The sequence below is a fragment of the Bradysia coprophila genome, unplaced genomic scaffold (assembly GCF_014529535.1).
Source record: "Bradysia coprophila strain Holo2 unplaced genomic scaffold, BU_Bcop_v1 contig_138, whole genome shotgun sequence".
NCBI lineage: Eukaryota > Metazoa > Arthropoda > Insecta > Diptera > Sciaridae > Bradysia > Bradysia coprophila.
Window position 1 is genome coordinate 1,444,212 of NW_023503409.1, and position 23,179 is coordinate 1,467,390.

The 23,179-nt window shown below is 31.9% G+C and overlaps 2 protein-coding genes across 3 annotated transcripts in view; one reads left to right on the forward strand and one right to left on the reverse strand.

The window, feature by feature from the left end:
• The window catches only part of LOC119073335 (Krueppel-like factor luna), a 146,804-nt gene that overhangs the window by 96,616 nt on the left and 27,009 nt on the right, over positions 1-23,179 (forward strand). The gene's annotated exons all lie outside the window — the stretch shown is intronic.
• On the reverse strand, positions 2,129-4,632 carry LOC119073334 (UDP-glycosyltransferase UGT5-like). The gene is made up of 6 exons (XM_037178728.1): positions 4,402-4,632; positions 4,053-4,338; positions 3,548-3,991; positions 2,992-3,220; positions 2,826-2,938; positions 2,129-2,766 (listed from the first exon to the last, which is right to left on the reverse strand). The coding sequence occupies exons 1-6, from the start codon at positions 4,509-4,511 to the stop codon at positions 2,377-2,379; spliced, it is 1,572 nt and encodes a 523-aa protein (XP_037034623.1). The 5' UTR covers positions 4,512-4,632; the 3' UTR covers positions 2,129-2,376.

Below are 23,179 nucleotides of genomic sequence, written 5' to 3' on the forward strand. Positions count from 1 at the left end.
CTACATATCCTTTTACCGACGGTAAATATATTGGGAGAGTGGTATTGTCGGGTTGTATACGTATACTCCTTTTGATCTTACTAAACGAAATCTTCGTTTTTATGAACACGCACTTTGCTATCACATGATCACAATGATCTTGTCATTTATTTGTACCAATAACGGGTGAATGGTTAGTCCGTAAAAGGTTGACAAAATGGACTAGTACTTAAAAAGTCATATAATTCAAATGATTGAATTGATTCCGTTGTCTTTTTTAAATCAAGAGGAAAATAGGTGTACCACGACATTAAACAACATCTCACTGCTGTCAATAGCATTGAAACAATAAAACATTCAAAACATTTTCTCTCTGTACATTTTTTGCTTTTATTATGCGGTGGTTTCTGGTCTAATTTTTACGTGATTGCATTTGAGGTTGTTTTGTCTGCAAAGTTGTTTTTTGCAATAAAACTTTCAATGTTTTTGCAAAACATTTACATTGTGTTCACTGAAAAAACAGGAAGCTTGTAGAGAAATTGAGAAATTGGAAAAGTTACTGGTGATGATACGGTTAAATAGCAAACTTTTCGAATCTTTGTTTCACTTATTGCAACCAATTGATCTATGGAAAAGCGCTGAAAGGCATTCCACGTAGACTAACAAAGGTACCGAATCTAGAATGACGAATGCAACTATTGTGTTTGCTGGGGTGTTAGGTTAACCTTCTTTTAAACGATTATTTGAATTTATAATCATTATATTGACGAGCAATGATGACTCTCCGTATTTGTATTTGCAACATATCACCTCTCTGCATGTTTGTTGGCATCTACCTACAGATACACCTGGGCATGTAGTGTATAACTGAATATTATGCATGTGTCCCATGAATCAGTTATTGCTTTAGGTATACAAGCCGAAAAGTAGTATTAATCCTATTATGCGTTCCCCTGATGTAGACTAACCCGTATAATATGCAGTTGAGCAAATGCTTTTTTGTCAATTTTTTTTTTTGTGTTATCTTCGGCAAACATATTATTCAACAATCGAATTTGTTCGATAATATTTTCATTTTTGTGAAACTCCAGTGAAAAAGAATAAATTGTGGAACGGAAATTGTTCATCGCTTTAAATGTTATGTGGTTCAAAGATTTCGGTTTCAAAAACCCTTACATATTATTCCTCATCACATTTTTCCCGTTGAAATAATTTTGCTCAACAAAAATGGAATATCATCCCCAAAATATATCTTTTCCATGAAGAAGAAAGGTGCTGAGTTGTGAAGAATTTGTTTTTAACTTGAAGTCAAATGTAATTCAAGTTGTTTTCAAACAAATAACGAAATAACATTAAATAATCCGAAATTCTTTACCAAAACAATAGTATTAAATTCACCATAAATTCCAAAAAAAAGAGAAGAAATTTAAAGGCAATAGGTCCTATAACATGTTTGTAAATCTGATATCTTTCACATTCCCTACTTTACTTTCTGTATCACAAGCAATCGATTTACTTATTCCAGAATTTCCTCTTTATCTACCTAACACATTATATAATACCATCTTGGTTCTGGTTGTACATACCTTTACGGGTTTTATGTACACAACGATGAAGGAGAAAAAAAAATATTCTTTTTTGGTACATTCACTTAATCTGATAACAGGATCTAAGAGGTCGTGACAGAATGTCGCATAGCTTAACTAAGAGCTATCATCAATTTATAGAAGGGGTATATTCCGTGATATTTGAGTGTAGTTTATCTATATACTATACAGAAATACCGAGATGTATGTACGTAAGTAAGAGGGAATATCGAGGTGGTAGTGTTTTCGGTATTTGGTATTTTTGAGCTTTTATATGGATGCGGAAAACTTGGAATACCACCAAGATAATGTACGGACGAAGGACAATTTATTGGTAACGACTTTCTGTCGTGTTTTGGTTTTAATATATTATGTCTCTTTACTGAACGGCTCATACATAAAATTCTTTCGGAAATAAATTATTTGCTTTGACTTGGGTATAATGCGCTTATCGTTGTTTTATGTAGATTTTCTACGAAATTCAATAAAAATAGTTGCAGTAAAAATCGACGTAAAATGTTTATGGGAAAATATTGACTAACTAAATAAAATTTGAAATATTTTTTTTTTCATTTTATTTAAGTGCATAGTGAAGTCAACATTGATTTTTACGGCGCTTAATAACAGTGCAAGGGGCGACTATATTGTCTTAGTGCGACTCCTTGTTTTCTTTGACGGAATGGTTTACTAACATTTTTTGATGACATCAATAAACTTATGCGTACAACGTCCTTATTCGATTGTACCGAAAGCCACATTTCTTTCTTATTTTTTCATTTTTTTTTCCATAAAATGGTCGTGCAAACAGAACTCAATCAATCTTATTTTTACCGGATTTCCTGTTACCAAAAATGAATCTCAATAATGTCATCATAAGCCATACGCAACCGAAAACAATAACCAATAGAACAGTCGTAACAAAAGCAATCACATCGAATGACTCCACTTGCAAGAAATTCAAATCATGTTCTGACCGAAAATGATTTATCTTTGGATTCCTTATAACCCAATCAATCCACCATAATGCACGTTCGAGTGGCGTTTCTTTCTGATCACGGAAAGTGGCAGAAGCGAGCTTAATACTTTCTCGGTATTTCGGTTGAGTTAGCAAATTGTTTAGTTTCGTGTAAAGTAGTTCTGTTGAGAGGTCTTTCACATACAGAACATCAGCATATCCTTGGGCGACAGATCTGCGAATGTTCTGCGAAATAAAATTGACTTGAAGATTAATGTTACCCGTATCTTAATGTGGTGACTTACAACAAATTGATCGGCAAATATTGGAACACCAAGCATTGGGACACCGTGATAAATTGATTCTTGTGTACTCAACAAGCCAGCATGAGTGATGAATAATTTAGTGTTTTTATGTCCTAAAACATACCCCATTTGAAGAAATTATAACTATTCTTATCAAAGAAATTACCCAGTATGTCGTTCTGTGGAACCCATTTGCGTAGGACTACATTCGAAGGTAATGGTATCGGTGATTCTTTTATATCAATTTTCCACAGAAAAGTGTACTTCGGAAGTTTCCGGAACGCTTCCAAAATCGTAGTAATTCTTTCGACTCCAAGCATTTCACCTTGCACATTTGTTCCTAAGGAAAACAAGACGAGACCATTTGTGGCACCATCAGCAACTGATTGAAGATCCTTTAATTTTTATTTGAATGGCATCATTTAGTATTGTGGTGAAATATTTTATCAATAAGTAGGGAACTCGCACCGTAATTTTAGGTAAGATTAAGTAGCTTAGGTTTTCGAGTGAGTGATTAGACAAAAAGTTCTGATCTTTTTATACAAACTAATTTGTCATTGCATGACAAAATGCTTTCCGCTTTATCGGCTAGTTGGTAAGAGGCTTGCTTATCTATTTTAGTTATCAGTTCAAACATGTTATCAGTGTTTACTACTAAGTCTTTCACTCTTAAAAAAATTACACTTTAGCGGAACAATTTTTCTATTTGCAAATTAACATACCTCAGGCAGTCTATTTGCTGGTTTGATTTGAAGTCCGCCTACAGGGATAACATTAGGTGGAAGCTGTTGAATTCCGTCCACAGATGGATCATAATTTGTAAAGTATATTAACGATTTCGCTCCTAATTCCAACATAGTAGGTGAATCCTTGAACGAAGACGATTCACGTATAGTTGCTGTCATTTTTGGTATAATGTAACAATTGACACTAATTTTATCAGCCATGTGCAGCAAAAAGTTAAACGTTCGTCCGAGGAATGTTTTCGGATCATTATCGACGAATGAGTATGCACTGAGCGCAGGTACAACAGCGTGTCCAGCGAAAGAATTCGATCGAAAATTGTCATTGAAAGCCGTCGCACCAATTATCGGAACATTTTTGAATTTATTCGCAAACGCGATGAGGCATCCGCCCATGATGTAATCGTATATAATCAAATCAAACTGAAAATCAGAACTCAACAAATGTTAAGGGTCCGTTTATTCATGTCTGCATTTAAATTACCTTAAAGTCTTTTGGATAGTTTTCTAACTGTTTCCATCCACTAGACGCAACTTGTCCTTCACACATTAGTATACTATATTTCGAAAATTCAGCTATCTGCTCGAGCGCACTTTGGCTTCCCATATCAACGAAATTGACTTCTTCAAATTGATCGTTATTGTAAATAGAATCGTAGACTTGGTCCATGTGGATATAGTGAAGATTTGTGGATGATTCATCTTTGTCAGGGGATAAGGCTGTCACATTATATCCCTTTGATGCTAGGCCCTTGTTAAGTGACCGAAACCTTGATCGAATAGTTCAATTCGAAAATGACACAAATAACTAAAATGCCAACTAGTATACCAACCAGATATGATGACTTGGTGACGCCACTTCCTCTAGAACTAATATATTCACAGCATTGATCGAATACGCAAAATATAACAAAAGACCGAATAGTAACAACTTTCCACCCATCTTAAAAAAAACGTTCAATGTGTCCGTCCCCGTGTAGTAACAAAAATAAATTAAATTTTTGACTGTGAAAATCGTAAAATGAACCTATGACAATCAGCAAATTGTGTCGACTGATAAAATAAACTGATTTCAACTGCCTCTTATTGTAGGTGTTATATGCTAGATAAAGTGTGTTGAATAAGATTTTGGAGAACTTGACTCAATCAGATCAATTTGAATTCCGTTATTTTCTTAGCCTGTACAATATTTGTCGGAGAAATGAGATTCTGAGGCCCCGTAGGAAGATTACAAAATGTATTCTACAAAAAAAACTTTGAATGTAAAAGTATGACAGACATAGAATTAAGTAATTTTACGAAATAGAAAGTTAAAGTAAAAAAGTTAACTCGTCATAAGATGAATAGCTTCAAACTGTAGCATTGTATACATCGTTCCCTTCCATTTCTATTAGGAAACCCTTCTTGATCCATATTCCACATTCTTTTACTTTTATTCAACGAAGACTGAATTTAAAAAATAAAATAAAATGTACGTATGAGCACATCCTTCAGTGTATATTCTCCATTGGCTTCTTCATTTTCGTTTCTTAGACTTTAGACTCTTCAGAAGATTTAATCTACTTGTTTATCACAACGGTAAAGAGTTGCGTTTTGAAAACATTTCAGGCTGTTGATTGTAAAATGGATAAGGATTTAATGAAGGTACAATTAGGTACAATTACACCTCTCGCTTTATTCGATAAGGTGAACCTGAAATTGTCATTGGGTTGTGTTATACCAATTAGCAAAACAATTTTTGGATTTGTCAAGTGATAGGTACTCAACAACAACTTTTCTACTCTTCAGATATACAAGGATTTCTTTTATGGGTTAACACAACTCAGTGTTGTTCAAAAATACATGTTTTGGAGTAATTTCCCATGTCAATTGTTCTGTTTTTCGAAAATTTGGAATTTGAAAGGAACTCCAACTCGAGTAATTCATTGCCAAGAACAATTACTGCAATTTCATAGATTAAATTATAACCTTGTTCGCCAATTACATAACAAACAAATAATAACAAAGCCTCATAACCAACTATAAATACTGAAATTGATAAAATGAATTCAATTCATTTTGTGGTTTTCGTAGTCGTAGGTGTGGTAATACCGGCAAAAACATGGAGTGTGAAAATTATGTACGACATGCCAAGATAATTCGTGCATGAACAGATATGTCATTGATAAGCTGTTACGAATGGTTTTTTGTTATTTTTATCTCTTTAAAAAAAGAAGCTTTGAATACAGGTACTAGTTTGTGACAATTGAAATTTGCACGCTATCAATTACTCTTAAATTTAAATCTTTCCTAAGATCATCTTTTATTGAGAACTTAAACTAATCCTAGAGAATATCAACAGTGTCGTTGCAATATCAATTTTAAAAACTAAAACATCAAGTGAAAATGATTCATCAGTTCAACGTCTTTAAAACATTTTTGATTGAACTCATTAATCTAATAAAATACCACTGTGACTATGCCTATTACCCAAATTACAAAAACAAATAAAAATAATTTGTTTCGGTGTGATAAAAATTGACACCATGAAATCACTTATTCAAATTAATAATTATGTCATAAGCAACTCCACCTTTGCCCTGTTCTATGGAAAAGAATTTGTAACACTACGAACTGACACGAAAAAAACCTAATATTCTACTTATACTATAAAGATTAATGTTTGACTATCCGCGTGAACGATTCAAAATGGTTATTGAACATTAAGCAAATCGTGTGGATGTAAAGAAGCCGAAGAAACGTTTCTACACTTTCATGTTACTTGAAGCGAAATTATTGGGGCGACTATAAGCTGCAAGAATGTATACATACAATATAAATGTATATGAAAGTAACTGGTGCACCGTCTGGTATAAAATATAGCGTAACTTAAATGGACACTCAACGAATGTAGTAATTCGAACTTAAGAAGATATTCAATTGACACCACGATATAGTCTCATTTACCATATAATTTGTATGTACATTTTTATTATTCATCCATTCATGGCGCACCATAGCATAATTAAGTTAACTTGATAAAGCATAATGGAGCAGAAGAATTTCGAAATTAATATTAATTAAAATTGCTTTAATCGCCTGGGTCAAATCTATAGCATTTTATGACGTTTGATGACCTCTTGTTATTCGAAACGATAGTTTCGTAAATGCATTTCATGACATCGTCTATAAAATGATGTTATTAATTCGGTGAATCATGCCATGATACACACCATATGAGTCAACGCAAATTACAACTCGATTCATTAAAAATATTTTATGTAAAAAAAAAGTTGTTATTCTCGTTGCACAGCATCATGGGAACGAATAGGTATTATTACATAAGGGTGATGAGGTCAAATTGGTAAACAATTTTATTTTAAATGACAGTTTTTTTTATTAAATTTTTTCCAATAAATGTCGACGACAACTAACATTGATGTATATGCAATGTATTTCGGATGGCACATAACAAGTATTGCGATTACAAATGATGCTCTACGTCTCCACACTGCATACAATTCGTAGCTATACATATTTGTGTTGTGTGTTCAAATTCTTTTTCCAAATTATTTCCAAATTAGATTTTCAACCAAACACAAATCCATTTGTTTTCTAGTGAGCTCAAGCATTTTCTATATGGAATACATTTTAATACACATCCGTTCATTGTCACATCTCGGCAAATGTGCATGCTCACGTTCAGACTTTAATTCAAACGAAATATGCGGGATGCAAATTTAACTCATAATTCAATTGCATTTAAACGACGAGATCTGATGGAATTTGAGCTTTAAAAATTATGCAATTTGCAAAGCAACATTTAAATGCTGAGTTGATACCATATGGAATAACAAACTAAGCTCGTGTATGAACACAGTTTAGTATTGAATTTCATGCATGTATGGTGTACTTGTTATAAGCGTTTAATGTTGAAGTTGTTAAATGTAAATTTAGTGACATTATTGAGCGCGTCCTATTTGAGGTAGATGTATTTAACATATTTTGATGGGGTGTGGACTTGGAATGTGACATGTTTAGTCGAATAATTTGAGGTTTTCATCATCAATTTTCGTTTATGTCAAACTGATTTGAAATTTATACATAAATTAGGCTTATAATCACTAGACGATTGTTCCGAATTGAATTGTGCAAGCAGTTCGTGATTAAACGCTAATTGGTTTTTGTTTATTTCTATTAATTTTAAATAATATTCTGAGCAGAGATTTTACTTTCACTCTCTCACATTGAAACGATGCACTAAGTAGGAACTTGTAAAACGTAATTTTCACAACGCAGGCGAAACTTCGGGGAGCTTTGTTGTGAAAAATTATGTGTTGAACTTGGGAAGAAAAGTAGGGAAATTTCCTACTTTTATTTCCTTGGTTAAAAAATTAATTTTTTGTTTCCAACTTGCAGGAAAAATCTACTCCGCGATTAGGCAAATAAGTAGAGTAGTGTCTGTAAATTCAGTTTATTTCGTATTGTCATTTCTTTCTCGGCTTTGGCTGCTCTTTGTTCTGTTCGCTCACATAAAACTAGACAACAAAAATCTTTTTCTTCCATGAAAACCTTTTAATTGTTCATGTATTAACTTAGGATTGAAGAATGGTTAGAAAAGCTTTACCAAACTGTCAGTGAAATCACACCACTGTAAATGAAATGAAACCCTTCGGATTGTAATTTATCGTTAATTGCTACAGACACAGCTAAGATATATATGTGCATGATATCGATCTCAGATGGATTACGGCAATATTGTAGTATGAGTATTGCGATTTTACACGTCAATTTGAACTAAGCACATAGGTCGAACGACCTGAATTAAAGTCTTAAAAACGGCAAGCACTCTTTATATCACGATTAAATCTGTTACTTCTTTTGTTTGACGTATTGCCTAATATAATGCGTTATACATTTCACTATTAAGACCACATTAATCGGAGGACATCGCTTATTCTTGTTAAAAATGTTCAATAATATGCCTGGAGGACTAAAAGAATTCAGTTTTTATAATATTGCTGTAACATAAGGTAAAACACACAATTACGAGCTATCCACCGAAAACGTTTTAAACGAGCCAAGTAACAAAAGATCATCACAATCGTTACCTTAATTAATAACGTTTCAATTACGGGTCTCATCAAAGCACTTAAAGCAAAAGTTCTTTAAATGACAGCTGCTAAATAGAGTACTATTTTGTATGAAAAATTTGCCCACATTTTTTACACTGCAGAAATGTGTTTGATACTGAATGTGTTTCAGTACTCTATTTAGAGTACCACTCATGCTTGAAGTCCTTTGGGCTCATAAAAAATCCTAGGCGCGTATTTAGATGTTTCATTACGCCGTATTTTCTAAGACGACACGTCATGAACGTTGTCGATAAATTAAAAATCTTCATTCCAATTTAACACAAACTAACGACAATACAAAGTGTCAAGCATACAAGTGTTGTTGGAAATTTAATAAAATAAACAAAAATGTAATGAACCAGAAATGCAAACTGTCACTTTTTTAATTTAATTTTTCTTTAAAGAATCCTCGTTTCTAATAGAAGTCAACAAGAATGATTCATTGTTCCTGTGACGCGTCGCCCGTATCTATATACTACCTATTTTGAGCAATCAAAATTTTATCAATTTAAATTCTTGAAACTTTTACATTTTGACACACCAAATCTCAAGTAAACTGTCAAAGTAAATCATAATGAAATTTGGTATGAATGATATCTGTTGAAATATTAAACTCAAAATGTTGGAATTTTCTCAAGAATAAAACTAATAATCCAAAGTGTCATAAACTAATTTTTATTTCTATTTTTCATTCATACACTGTTTGTCTGCGTATAAATCGACAGAAAGTTTCTTTGAAAACAAGCATTCATAATTGATTGTTGGGTAAAATTTTTTTTATTCAAATTAAACTCTTTCAATTGACAGATTTTCATATTTTCTCGAAATTGAAAATTCCCGCACAACCGACATACGACAATTCAAACATTTTATGGATTTTGTGGATTTAATAATAAAATTTTCATTTTACAGCATACACAATCCCATATTACATTGTATTATCCCCATTTTACGATGACGAATCGTTGAACGTTTTCCCAAAATGAATTATTAAATCAATATTTACCTATATCTAGTGAGCTTAAACAACATGCTCCAAGTGTGCACAACAAAACCAAATTATCCCCAATTACTTTCACGTTGTGGTTTATTATTTATGTAGGTGATTTGTGGTTAACAGCCATATAAATTCTACATTTCTTCGTATATTACGTATTCCGTTTAACCTGTAGGATCGGATCGGGGTGTATTACCTACGAGCATTATTATTATGATCCGAAAAATGGTTGCCACATTTGAATGAAATTAATATTTATATTCGTATAATCATTTCATAAGAAGCTTTTTCGAGTGTGCCTTAAGTATGTCAGAATTTATGGCGTTGTTAGGCTGTTTGAGATTTTCCAACAAAAAATATTATTCGGTGCGAACTTTTAGGCATTTTAGGCTTTTATATCAAATTAAGAAAGTTCTTTGATAGTGTTACGTTAGCATTTTCATGGGGTGATGGTGATGATTACTTTTCACCTTTATTGTACTTTTAAAGGGTAACAAATTTTGCAGTTCCAGTTTGCCTAAATTAACTGAAACAGTTATGAATATCCAAAATTTCTGGATTGAACGGGTAGAAGGGTAAGTTAAGGTAAGGCCTAATTTAACTAAATTACTTCAAATGTTATGTTTCCGTTCTACCATATGAAAGGTATTGAATTACGACTGGTCTTGGTGGCTAGTAATATTCTCTTACATGTTTCGATATATTATAAAGTGACTCTGAAAGCCATTCTCAGCACAAAATCTTTTATTAAATTGATTGTACATAAGGATATCGAGTTAAATTATTATTAGTTCCTATGCTACAATCTTATTAAACCATGGTAAATACCAGTTTCAACACGAACACGAACCACCACCTTATATCGCCGACCCAAGTCAAGTCAAAGGTTTGTTTGAACACAAATCATACGGGGTAGTAGTATACCTAAGTATAATATTGAAGTAAACCAATTCGGCGAAAGTACTCGACTCAACTATATATGATACACACCAGTAAAAACCTACATACCTACCTTTTGCCATGTGAATGGTGACATTATACGAAATATGTAGAAAGGTAAATAAAAAAAAGCTTTCGGAAAAAGTTAATTTCCCTGAAGCATTGCATCATGTAAAATTTTGTACAACAATATAGAAAATGTTTTCGTTATACTTGAACCGCAGGGCAACGAGTATAATATATAGATATGTGTGTTTGTTTCACCATTGCTAAGTACATTATACGGTATAAATATACTCTTTGATTATGAAAAACATACAAAGTGTACACACAAAAATGTACTCCATCCTTACACGTGAGGGTAGCGCGGGTATATTATTTTGTCAATTCGGAATTGTTTACTTTATTCAGTCAGTCCATTTTGATAAGATAAAAAAACAATAATTTGATAAAAACAAAATCAAGCCTAAGGGTGCAATAACGCTTTTATTTTCGCATTATATTCGACCCCATTTTTTATTCTTTCCAAAAAAAAAGAAAACAATAGGACACTGTTTATTAACATAGAACATAGATGATATGAAAAGGGACGGTTGTTTTTATAAACACAGTCTGTACAAATACAAAACATTTATTGATCAGCCTAATAAAATGTTTATAATTTTTCCTTTTTATTTACAGGTAAGCTAAACATGTTTCCGTACACCAAAACAAAATTTTATATACAAAGGTGGTAAGTCAAGCATTTACATTTTGCCGAGCATAAAAGCTTCAAACGAAAATCTTCACTTTGTATAATTTCTTGTGATGGTACTGAATAACACTTCGTTGTATACAGAACAAATTCAGTGGAAATTTTTTTTTAGAAAAAGTTAATCATGCCGCCGGATAATTGTGATCCCCAATCACTTGCGCCTTTTGGCTTTTTGCATATAATTGGTTTAATGTATGTTACTGATTGATCTTAATTCAGCGTCAGGTTTTCCGTTTTTATTTTTTTTTATTTTACATTTTGTTTACGAGACAGTAGAAGTCGAATCATTAAAATAAATCTCATTTTCTTCTTCAGTACCACGAAGTATTCTCACAATTTCAACAAAATATTGCTTTATACAAACAGAGTCGGCTTACGCATCGCCCGTATCGTTACTAATGATTAATTTAAAGATTAACGATTCAAGAATCAACAAACCACGAGACAAATATTTTTTTGAGTAAGTCAACATACATCGGTCAATATATGTATACGACCATTAACAGCGATCCGAAACACGTTCAACGATATTTTTTCGAGACTTTTCGAGTACTGTGTTCAAGTGAACAAACAAACGCATATTTTTTTCCCAATAACGCGAAAAAAACGTACGTGCTTTGTATAGACTGCACCGCAATAAATTTTCATCGATTTATTATTATCATGTCATCTGATAATTGCTTTCCATTTTACATCGCATTTGCATATTAAAAGGTGTTTGCAAAGTTCAAAAGTCTCGGTAAAGGTGTATCTCTAAAAATATTAAATCTTGATGCATCTAGAATGGTGTAACGACGATGCAAACGCTTATTTATTAAAATCACTACGACGTGTGGGAAATTATCAACTCGTTTACGTTCATATATGTATAAAAGATATTCTGTAATTAAGTGTACTCAACGTCAACCACGTCAGCACTCAACCAGTGGCTTTATATAATGAACATATCTAATAGTACAGGCATCTCCACATTAAGTTTAAAAGATTTTTTTTTTTTCAAAATAAAACCGTTAAAAGAATCTGGTTGCATCACGATGCTACAACATCAATGAGAAGGTATAATAACCAGATATACGCGCTTATTTAAGAATTGCCATGCGAGAATCCGAGCAAGAAAAAAATATCGCAGAAATATCTTCAAACATCAAGGTAAACCACTTTAGGTAGGCACACCACCACCACATACCTATGTTATGACATAACATCGATGAGAAAATGAAATCACGATTAAATGCGGTTTTAGCATGCATAAATTGGATACACACATTTAACATACATACAAAATTGTATGCGAAATTCTATACGAGAATCAGTCGGAATGCCATTAGAATTTAGCTTGCATTTTGCACGATGCGAATTGAGGTTTGCCATTTCATATATACACTCAAGGTCTCTTCGTTAGATTTTATCTTGTTAATTTAACTGATTCCATCTGACTACTCTCAATGCATTTGTCTAAAAAGTTTTAGAAAAAAAAATTGAATTCAAGGTTCTCAATAATTCAAAATACCGACAAGAGTTCTCCTTTCCATATAGATGTATACGAACGATTAAACTCACATTCATTCACTCTCAAGTCATTCATGCATCCATCTATTTACATTTCATTCATCCATTTATTCATTCATTCAAGCAATTTTTTCGTTGTTATCCAGCAGTTAACTTTTTAAAATCAAAATATTGCGCTGATTATTTAACAATTTAACGACGATTCGTGTTATAAAAAACGATTTTTGTTCGAATAAGATTGCCTTTACAAACATTTCAACAAATCATTAGTCAAAGTTAATCAGCATTCGCTTATTAATATGACGACGACTCTCTCTCTCTCTCCATATTTCTATGAAAAATATTAAATCGTTTCCCACACTTTCGGATTTGCACATCGATAAATCATCATTCGACAATTTAATTTCAATTAATTGAAATTTAGAGTGTTCGTCGTTTAGTTCATTTGCCATTCCGTTATTATTAAATCGTAAACAAAATTTTTAATTATGTTCCAAGTTGAGCCAAGTTATTATATCAAAATGTAATAATAACACCAAACAAAGTTATTACGCATAATAATTATAATGGAAGCGCATATTATTGTCACAGATATCGTAAAAAAATAATGAAATGATTCTGTTTTTCAAATGACTTAACATAATATTTATTCCACTGAAATTCGTATCAGGCATAAATATAACAGAGAAAATAAAAGTCAAATTAATAATCAATATCACCAAAACAAAAAAACAATTCATAATCTGCTCTACCAAATGTTTATGGATTTCGATATCGAAACCGTAGTTCTGCGAACAGGTTTTTCTGACAAAATATAAAAATAAAATTATGTTAATACCGTTCCCAACATTATACCCCCAGAGTTAATATGAACACTGATTTAACAGCTATACTATTTCCATAAATGAGCTCTCTTCGGGCTGCTCTCTTCTTTGTGGAAACATCTGGCGCCCTGCCACATATATACATGTAATTTTCTATTATCAAATTATTAATCATTTTACTGATATTTAAGTCAACGTATTTTTCCCATTTAGTCCATTTCGGATTGTTCATTTGCCATATTTGTTTTGTGTTCCTTCTTTATAAAACTTTTTACTTCATTCCCTCTTATTGTATTATGCGTTCGGTTTAGGCTTTTCTCAGAGTTGAACTAGTGAACTTTTCGATCACGAATCTTTGTGCAATTATAATCCACAGTATATACTCTGACACTTCAGGATTTAAGCTCAAAGAAAGAACCAACACTTCATGGCATAGTACGCAAAAATCGGTTAACAATTCTTTGATCATCAACCAGTTTTAAATTAGAAAAAAATATTGAACTTTCGTCTTTCATTTGTATTAGTTAGTCACCTAGCTATACATATAACGAGTTTTGACTCAGCACTGAGCTCTCATTATAAATTTGTTGATCCACAATTATTAGCACTACAGAGTCTCACTGCAGTGAAGGCGTAACGAAAGCTGAATAGGAAAGATACAAAAGTAATTATTGGTAAAAATAAAAAGTTTATTCAACCGGCCAATCACATTTATTTCATTGAATGAATGGTTCGTGTTTATGATTGCTCGGTTCTAGCATTTGTTTGGACCATCGCCATAAAAAAAAAGAAATATTAGGACGACTGCATTCTTTGCCAACCGAACCTGGAAAATGCGATGGTAACTTACCCAAGAGCATACTGTATCGGGCGCTTTATTTTCATTTGTTTCGTTTTTTGGGTTACCATTGCTCACACATCTAATATTTATTCTTGTCTAGATACTCTTATTTTCTTGTTTGCTTAACCGATAAGCAGTAGGGATGAATGTTGATAAAAGCATAATATTATTGGCTTCCTCTAAATGGCTAATTCAACCCTGGTAGTGCTATGTATCCATGTTATAGCTTATATGTCTGTGTATACGAAAATATTTTCCTATTTTCAATTTGGAATAAATGTAATACACATCGGTTCCATTATTTTTCCTTAATATTTTTTATGTTTCATTATTCTCGTTGCCAGTGCTGTCCCATTGAAGTACACATATAACAAATAAATGAAGAAAGAAAAAAAAATTGTAAGGGTAAACACAACACAAATAATTTGCTGTATAATATTGACTTTTATATCAAACATGTGTATTTATATTCCAATTTATGTAATGTAGAAGAAAATCCGACCCGATTCTTGTATGTTGGAACATTTTATTCAATCGCTTCGATAACGTTCTACCACATACATGTATTCACAATCAATTTCTTTTGATATTAATGTGTGGTTAACTTTGCAGACTTTTATATGCGCAAAGCTTTACACTTTTTTCCGTTCATGTATATACTTGGCAAAGCCGTTTCTTCTTCTTCCTCTCTTAGAGTAATATATTTTTGAAAATATTCATTCATTTATTCACTCTAAATAATATTGTAATAATAATTATGTATAACAGAAAAGGGACTACGAACATAATAGATGGGAAAGAAGTATGTTTCTGGCAATCAAAGTGGTTAGTATGAAGTGAATGGGAAAAAGGTATGAATGCAATTTGGAAAGTGCTCTTAAATATTTGTGCTATGATAGGGACTATGGAATGTCTTATATGTTCGTATTTCCATCCATCTTGTGCTACATACCTTGTTGTTTATACATATTCAATTCATGTGGCGAAGAATATCTGAACATCAGGTCATTCAAAGCCGAGAGGCATACATTTGTTTACCCAATTATATTGACATTAAAAAACATATATATATATGAGGTAAGCAGAATGTTGCTCCAAGTATATATATGCGGAGCACTTAAAGTGACATGTTAGCCCATTTCGATAAAGGAAATTTAATTAAAGTTAAATCGTTATCCATATCGTGTATTGATCAAATGTTACCAGATGGTCATTTTGCAACGATATAAATAAACGTAATCATAATTTCGAATTAGAAATTATTTTCGTAAAGTTTTTGGAAAACAAAACTTTGTTTATCTATCATCTACCTTCAAAGGGAGTTCGAGTTTAGTAATGATAAAAGTATAAGAGTACGTTAATTCGGTTTTCACGATCACCATTAAATTATGAAAACGCAGCCTTTAACCTGTTACAGACGGCAAGCATATGATCGATATTATTATCGAGTCTATTACTTCTATCGATCAAAATATTTTAAATCGGTTGATTTGAAATCTTTTACTTCAATTGTATTAACCTGTAATTTACTGTATAAAGTACCATATTACTCAGAGCTTGTCATTATTTTTGTCGTCGATAACAGATGAATAGCAGTATGTGACAGGTTAAAGTACATACATTCTTTCAATCTTACCTTGAAGCACAGAATACTACGAACATTTTAAATTTTAGAAGTTGGAGAAACGTACTGCTGAATGACTTTTAGGTCGAAAACACATGAGTACTTTTGAGTTGCTGAAATAGACAATTGTGCTTTGTTTTCCATTGTAATCCGATATTCCCCACAGGTGAGCCTATAGAAAATGCAGCATAATTGTCGATCCCACCAACGTAAAATTGTTCGTGTGTTGTCGACCTTAGAATTTTTGTTTTCTTGAATATGAAAGAAATCTCACGCTGTATATATTTTAGCGAAGAATGACAAATTTTAGCTAATTTGAAAACCGTTGTTGTTAATTTGAGCACTGTGGCGTTTCTGTTTGTTGATTAAAGATGTTCTGCAGTTATAGAATTATTCCTTTCATCGTTAATTGTCATTTCAATCCAATTCCTTCCACAGGAAATGTCAATGGTATACGTACACGCAGTAGCAGCATGAATGCATCATGTATGGAAACGGTTATATTCGGCATTCGAATAAATTGGATTTTAAATCGCATTACAATCGTGGATGTTACAACTCCAAAACGATGTAATAGATTTTCTTTGAAGGTTTTTTTTACACAGAACCATTTCTTTCTCTCTTTGTTTCCGTTCAATTAAAATCATCGGAATAACTTATAGCCTCTACACAGGAAAACAATTTAATTTGAACAAAAACGAGAATAGGTGGCAAAATTATTTATTCTTTTAAAGAATGAGCTTGCTCTATTCAAATATTTGATTTTAAAAAAATACCGCTGCTGCTTCAAACATCTACAAAAATACCAAAAAAGTATTTTTTTGTTGTCGTTTTCTCAACTGTAACTCACACTAAGGATAGCCTAATAATGTTATTTGTAAAAACATTTTATTTATTACCCAAAAGTGTTCTACATTATTAAGCTTTACGAAATGTTACATTTCGCTGAGCGTTTTCCGGGCGTCGTAACCGTATTTTTCGGTTCGCTTTTGAGTACTTTTTAGTATTCTTAAAACAAATACTTTTGCTCTTTATTGCAGTTAAAAGTGAAATATTCACAAATAAATAATATACTGAACGCGAAACATTTCTTTTAGAAGACTTTATGTGGTGTATTTCGGTTTTTTTTAAAGTCTTTATATCCCCGAGACATTAATCATTCAAATGAATATCAACCAGGGAATAATCGGAAGTTAAGTTATTGTATAAGTTTTCCCTTTTAATTCAATTTGCCCTATTGATATACCAAAGAGAAAAAAGAAGTCTTGTTCTCGTTGCCTTCGGATTGGATTACAAAATTTGTGTTATTTTGGTAATTTTAAAGTTAGGCTAATTAATGACCAAAAATGAACAAAATTTTCGTAGAAGCAGATGTGCTGATTGCTTAATTATATTATTACAGAGATCTGTTTAACGATATTCATTATGATTGAAAATTCCGGAAAAGTTGTACAATCGCGGTGGTATATATTTTCTCGTTTTATTTATATTCATGTACAATACGGAACAAGGTTGAGAAACAAAATCAAAATTCAAGGAAGTGTTACAGATGTCTTATCTAAAACCATCATGTAATTGCAAATTTTGCCAATTATGAGAAAAGGTTTTCCTTTTCATAATAGCAAACACAAACCCCACAGTCAATTTAAATGACGCATTATTCACCAGTTCCCTCGAGAGATGTGCCAAGACAACGTTTCACAAAAACAAAATAGCAAAAAAAAAAAACTTCCAAAAACATTTTCAATTCAAGACCGGAAGAATATATAATCTATTTTAAATATAAATTCGCTTCAAAATGATAAATTGATATTTGTTTTCGGAACAATTACAGTTACACCGCATAAAATAACAATATACTTTTTGAATGCCGATACATATCTTAGATAATGCCTCTTGTATTGTCTTCACTTAAAATTGTTTCTGTATTTCTCTCTCGAATACGGTTCATATTTTTGCACAACCGTTTGAAGTCAAGTCAAAGTCAACATAATATCGATTAACCCCGAACCAAGCAAAATTATTGCTAAAGTATATGCGCCATAGTTATGGGGACTTACAAAGTTTATTATTGTCTGTTTCTCGTTATATCGTTATATACACATTAAACATAGGTATAACACCACCAGTTCTACTTTCTATTGACATAGAAGTAGGGGCGCCACACAAAATCGTACTAATTTTCAAATTACATAAAATCCCTCAAAATATAACACACATTTGCATCAACAACCACATTATACTTGAAATATATGCAAAATACCTTTTAATATACCATTTTCATATGGTGATAAAGATCTATGTAGAGATGCGACAAAACAGATAAGAATATTAATATTATAGAGCCGTAATAAAACCAAGGAAACCAAATTGTGTGTCTCCGTTCCTTTTCATGCTGTTAGACATAGCTGTCGGAGCATTGGGTGTCCTTTTAAATCACCATGCGGCATATCATCATCCATTGAATCCTCTCGCCTCTGGGTGGAATTTTTGGTGTACATTAAAATGGTTTTGTGTATGAACGGACACACGTATTCTGTGTGCTGGGGAGTTGTTCGGAAAATATATAAAATGTTTAGACGAAACGGAACAAGAAAACGTATGAAAATTTGTCTAAAAATTTTTGTGATTTGGTAATTTGGGTCAGAACTTAATTAACATGTATATTAGGGAGACAACAACAGTGGTTTTCATGTTTAATGAATGAAAGTAATTATTATTTAAATGAACTGGTTTTTCGAGCAAGAAATGGTAGAGAGAAAATCCATAAAATAACATTCGTGCAGGTGAAATGAGCGATGTTGTCTACTAAATAGATGAATGTCTAAAATAATTTATGAAGTAACACACAGGAACCACATATACTTGTTAGCAATTCTGGAAACGATGATGATGAAGAAATAAATAACGGTTCATTAATGGAAAGTAAATGGAATATATAACACTTCCTCTGAACCAGCATGTAGCACCATAATGTTATACGGCAAAATTCTATTACGTTCCAAAGATATTTTCGAATTTTCTCGCTCTAACAAGTGTAGCATTTAATCATTTTATTAAGCCACAACGAAAACCATCTTCTTCATTTCAAAATTTCTATTGGAACGAAAAAAGAAATGGCAGAAAATAAACCTAAAACCTTGTTATCAGCGCTTTGAACTTTGTTCTTCTACAACAAGCATATATATTCCGAAAGTCGACTCGGGTTGAAACTGTTCTATATTATGTACCTCCACGAGTTGGCAAAATTCCGAGCACATTTTTATTTGGCTTAGACTGGCTGGTGCCAACATTTTTACTGCCTCCATATCAGGTACACACCATTATTTAACTCAAGAACAAAAAAAATGTTATAAGAGAATGATATATTTTCCTGTTTTCGTTGGTTTTCGATTTTTTTTTATTTTACGTTTTATGAAAGCAAGGAATTGAAATTGAAAATGGGTTCATACTTGAAATTAATCGTTTTCAAATGTTCTGATTTATTTGTGTGTGTTTTGACGTGATGAAACGTCATGTTAAAAGCATTTAGGGTTCTGGGTATACATTAGTTTGATTCGGGAAATTTGTGTAACTTGTGTAGAGGCGTCAAGATTATAAATGGGTGCACTTGATGTAATTTAAAGAAACGAAAATTGATATATATGTGTCTTAACAGCTTCCTTTAAATTTGTCGTTACAGCTAACAAAACTATTCTTTGGAAACCTTTTTTTCCTTTTCAATAAATTTCACAGTCTTAACTTACTTATGTTTTTAGGTATTTTTCTGATTCGAGTGCTATGAAACTTGTTAAATTCCTTTTTTTGTTATGTTTCTCATATTTTGCAGCAGTACATTTGTCATTTACTTTAGAGAAACCGCGTCAACCGCGTGCAATAACTAAAATCTAGTACTTCAAAGCTAATCATGTTGAGTGAATAAAAATGTTTTTTCATTGTATACAATTAGCATAACTCATATGGCGTGTGAATAACTCATTCTGTAGCTCATGTGCCTTAATAACACACCATAAATGTTTTACCGTAAGCTTTTTCATTTTAATTAAACTTCGCACGTTCCCAATTATTACTTTCAACAAAATATCCTGCATATCACATCTATATCCCCTTCACGTTCGATTAAATTTCCACCACATCATCCATCATAGAGCGAACAACTTCCAAATCCGTAATGATCCTCTCTCGCATCCAATATTTCTATAATCAAAATTAAGAAATCATGGAATTAGAAAAACTTTTATCACTCCATAATTAAAAAAAACGGAGGGAAAACTAAACTCGTTCGAATGCTAACAATAACACTTCATGAATTATTGATAAAACATTCTGTGTGCGGATTGGAAGTAAACACGAATTAGGCATTAAAACAATCGATAAGTTGATGTAGTACCGAATCGAAAATATATTTCTTCCAACAAAACATTCTACCAGCTTTACTATCAAACTTCATTGTTGGTATGGCATTTATACTCACGTACATTTTACCACATGGATTCATGGATTGTGATTTAAGAAAAAGGAAGTGAATTTTCGAAGCTTACAATCTTTATGCTAACAGACACATTGATAACATGAGAAAAGTTTTACATTGTGTGTGCGGTTGGTAACTGGTGAATAAAGTAGGTTTTTTCAGTATAAAAAAGATAAAACAAGCCATAGAGTATAAAACAAAAGAAAAACCCATTTCATGAATATTATTATGGTAAAATTTACGACGACAAAGTAGAATTGTATATTATAGTATATGTCATCCTTTTACACAAAAATTACACATAAATATTTATGCTCGTGTTTTTGTGTTAGCAATTGAAAAAGATATTTTCTAGATCTAGGCTATTTTTCTGTGCACGAATTACTTTGTAGTGTCTAGGACTGTAGCTCTATTGTTGTTCGTTGTTTTTTAAGACGACATTCACATTCTATGATTTACCAATCAAAATCTTAGGCTGTACTAGTCCTTAACAAATTACATGCAATAAAGAAAAGAAAATATTTTAATGAGAATATTCACAGTCCAAGCGATTATAATTCGATTGGCAAATTCTATTTTGTTCACATTGTAATTCCGAATTATATGAAAATCGTTCTCTTCACTATAAATTCCGTAATCATAATGAAATTTATAATTGGTCTGGTCGTACTACGCGAACAGTTTCAGTTTTTGCAGAACTACGAGGGGTATATCAAATGAAAGTACGGTAAATGTGACCATGCGCGATCCTGCAATCCTAGATCAGTAGAAGTTTTTTAACAGATTTTTTTTTTGCTTGCCTTTGCTGATGACATCAGCCGATATGAGAAAAGAAGTTATTTTCGAGACATTTTTTTAACGGGTAAATCTGACGGGAAGAATTATTTCTTGCAAGCCCCGGTATTTGCCCGGATTCGTAAATTGCGACGAATAATTAGATAATGTGAGATATAATGCCAATGTTTATGCCAATATGTGGGCACACGATTGCCCACTTCCCCCTCCCAAAACTATTGATACGGTTTTGTGGAACGTTTGATCTGTTTATTGAAAACAGATGACTCAGACAACCGTTAATTTCATTCTGTACTTGGTTTTAGTTTCATTAATAATGCACATTTTCGTAATAAATTTCCATCCAGCTAGATACGAAAGTGTCTAGGGTATCTGTCGAAAAGGTGTGTATGCGTAATTACCACTAATGAATGGATATCAACGCAATTGATGTGCAAAAATAATTAAATCGTCGATGAGCGATATAAGTGGTTCGTATTTATTTTTTAAATTGCATTTTCAATGAAGCATACATTATACAGCATCAGTATCAATTGAACTTAAAATTATGTCAAGCTTTAGAAATATTCTATAGGTAGACGTATGATACACCGACATTTTCCATTTTCCCGATAATAGATTTTATATTTCCAAAATGAAAATTTGAAACACAAATCGCACAAATCCGAAAAATGTTTTTATATCTCCCGATATTTTGTGGTATACCCAAAAACCGTATACGCTTTATCGAAATCAAAGTGCCGACTAATTGGATATATATTATGTTCGCTGTAAAGTTTCCACCATAATGCAGACAATAATCTGATACAAGCCAGCTACTGACTCGTATATAATATATATATATACAGACTCGGTGTAGCAATATAAGATTACAAACTTTCATACATTCGTCGTATTTTATGTTGTTTTTTTATGAATGAATAGTTTTTCAATATATCCTTGACTGGAAAACTGTTCGGATTAGAGTCGCGAAAAAACGTCAGTCTCGAAAAATGTTAACCACTTAAAATTGATTAAACCGTTAAAATCTATCTGCCATTTTGTGATTCCTCCTCCATAACAATATTGTTGTTACCACCAAATTAATATTGTTTATAAAAACTTTTTATAGAAACCATAAATTTCCCTTGAAATAGCTATAAAAGTTTATTAAAAACCCATAACATCTTTATTATGCTATATGATGTTGCATCTTTTCATATTATTCACTCGGCTACCACCAGAGAACCGTACACTGAGAAGGGAGGATAGATACATACATCTTTAAGTTAAAGTATAAAGTACAATATTATTTAATTTTGGAATTGGTTTTTCTTTATAAATTAAATTTTTCTTTTATTTATATATGAGCTTTCTAGTTGAGAACGAGTTCCGAAGTTTAAAAATCAAATTTGTATCAATTTCTTTCCCTATTTTCTTAAGACGAACTTTTGCAAAATTGAATGAAACATAAATTTTCTATAACAGAATAGAAAACATTATATAAAAGGAAAAATATTGTACAAATAATTTAGACGGCTAAAATATACTTGTACCCATACATAATTCAGCTCTCTCGGTATTACGTTCGGCTCTTCATACACATGCATTTATCAAATGTATAGTCGTAGTCTAGATATAGGTTTTATCCAACATACAGGATATATCTCTATAATATGTGTTCGTTAATGATAAAAATCAGATTAAACGTTGAAATTAATTAATGGGATTGATTATTTATGCGAAAAGGCTTAAAACAAACAC

Excerpts from the sequence above, each read along its gene's own strand:
- LOC119073334 (XM_037178728.1), bottom strand. The coding sequence starts at position 4,511 with ATGGGTGGAAAGTTGTTACTATTCGGTCTTTTGTTATATTTTGCGTAT. Across the intron at positions 4,339-4,401 it reads TCACCAAGTCATCATATCTG|GTTTCGGTCACTTAACAAGG; the intron begins GTTGGTATACTA and ends TATTCGATCAAG. Across the intron at positions 2,939-2,991 it reads TCCACAGAACGACATACTGG|GACATAAAAACACTAAATTA; the intron begins GTAATTTCTTTG and ends GGTATGTTTTAG.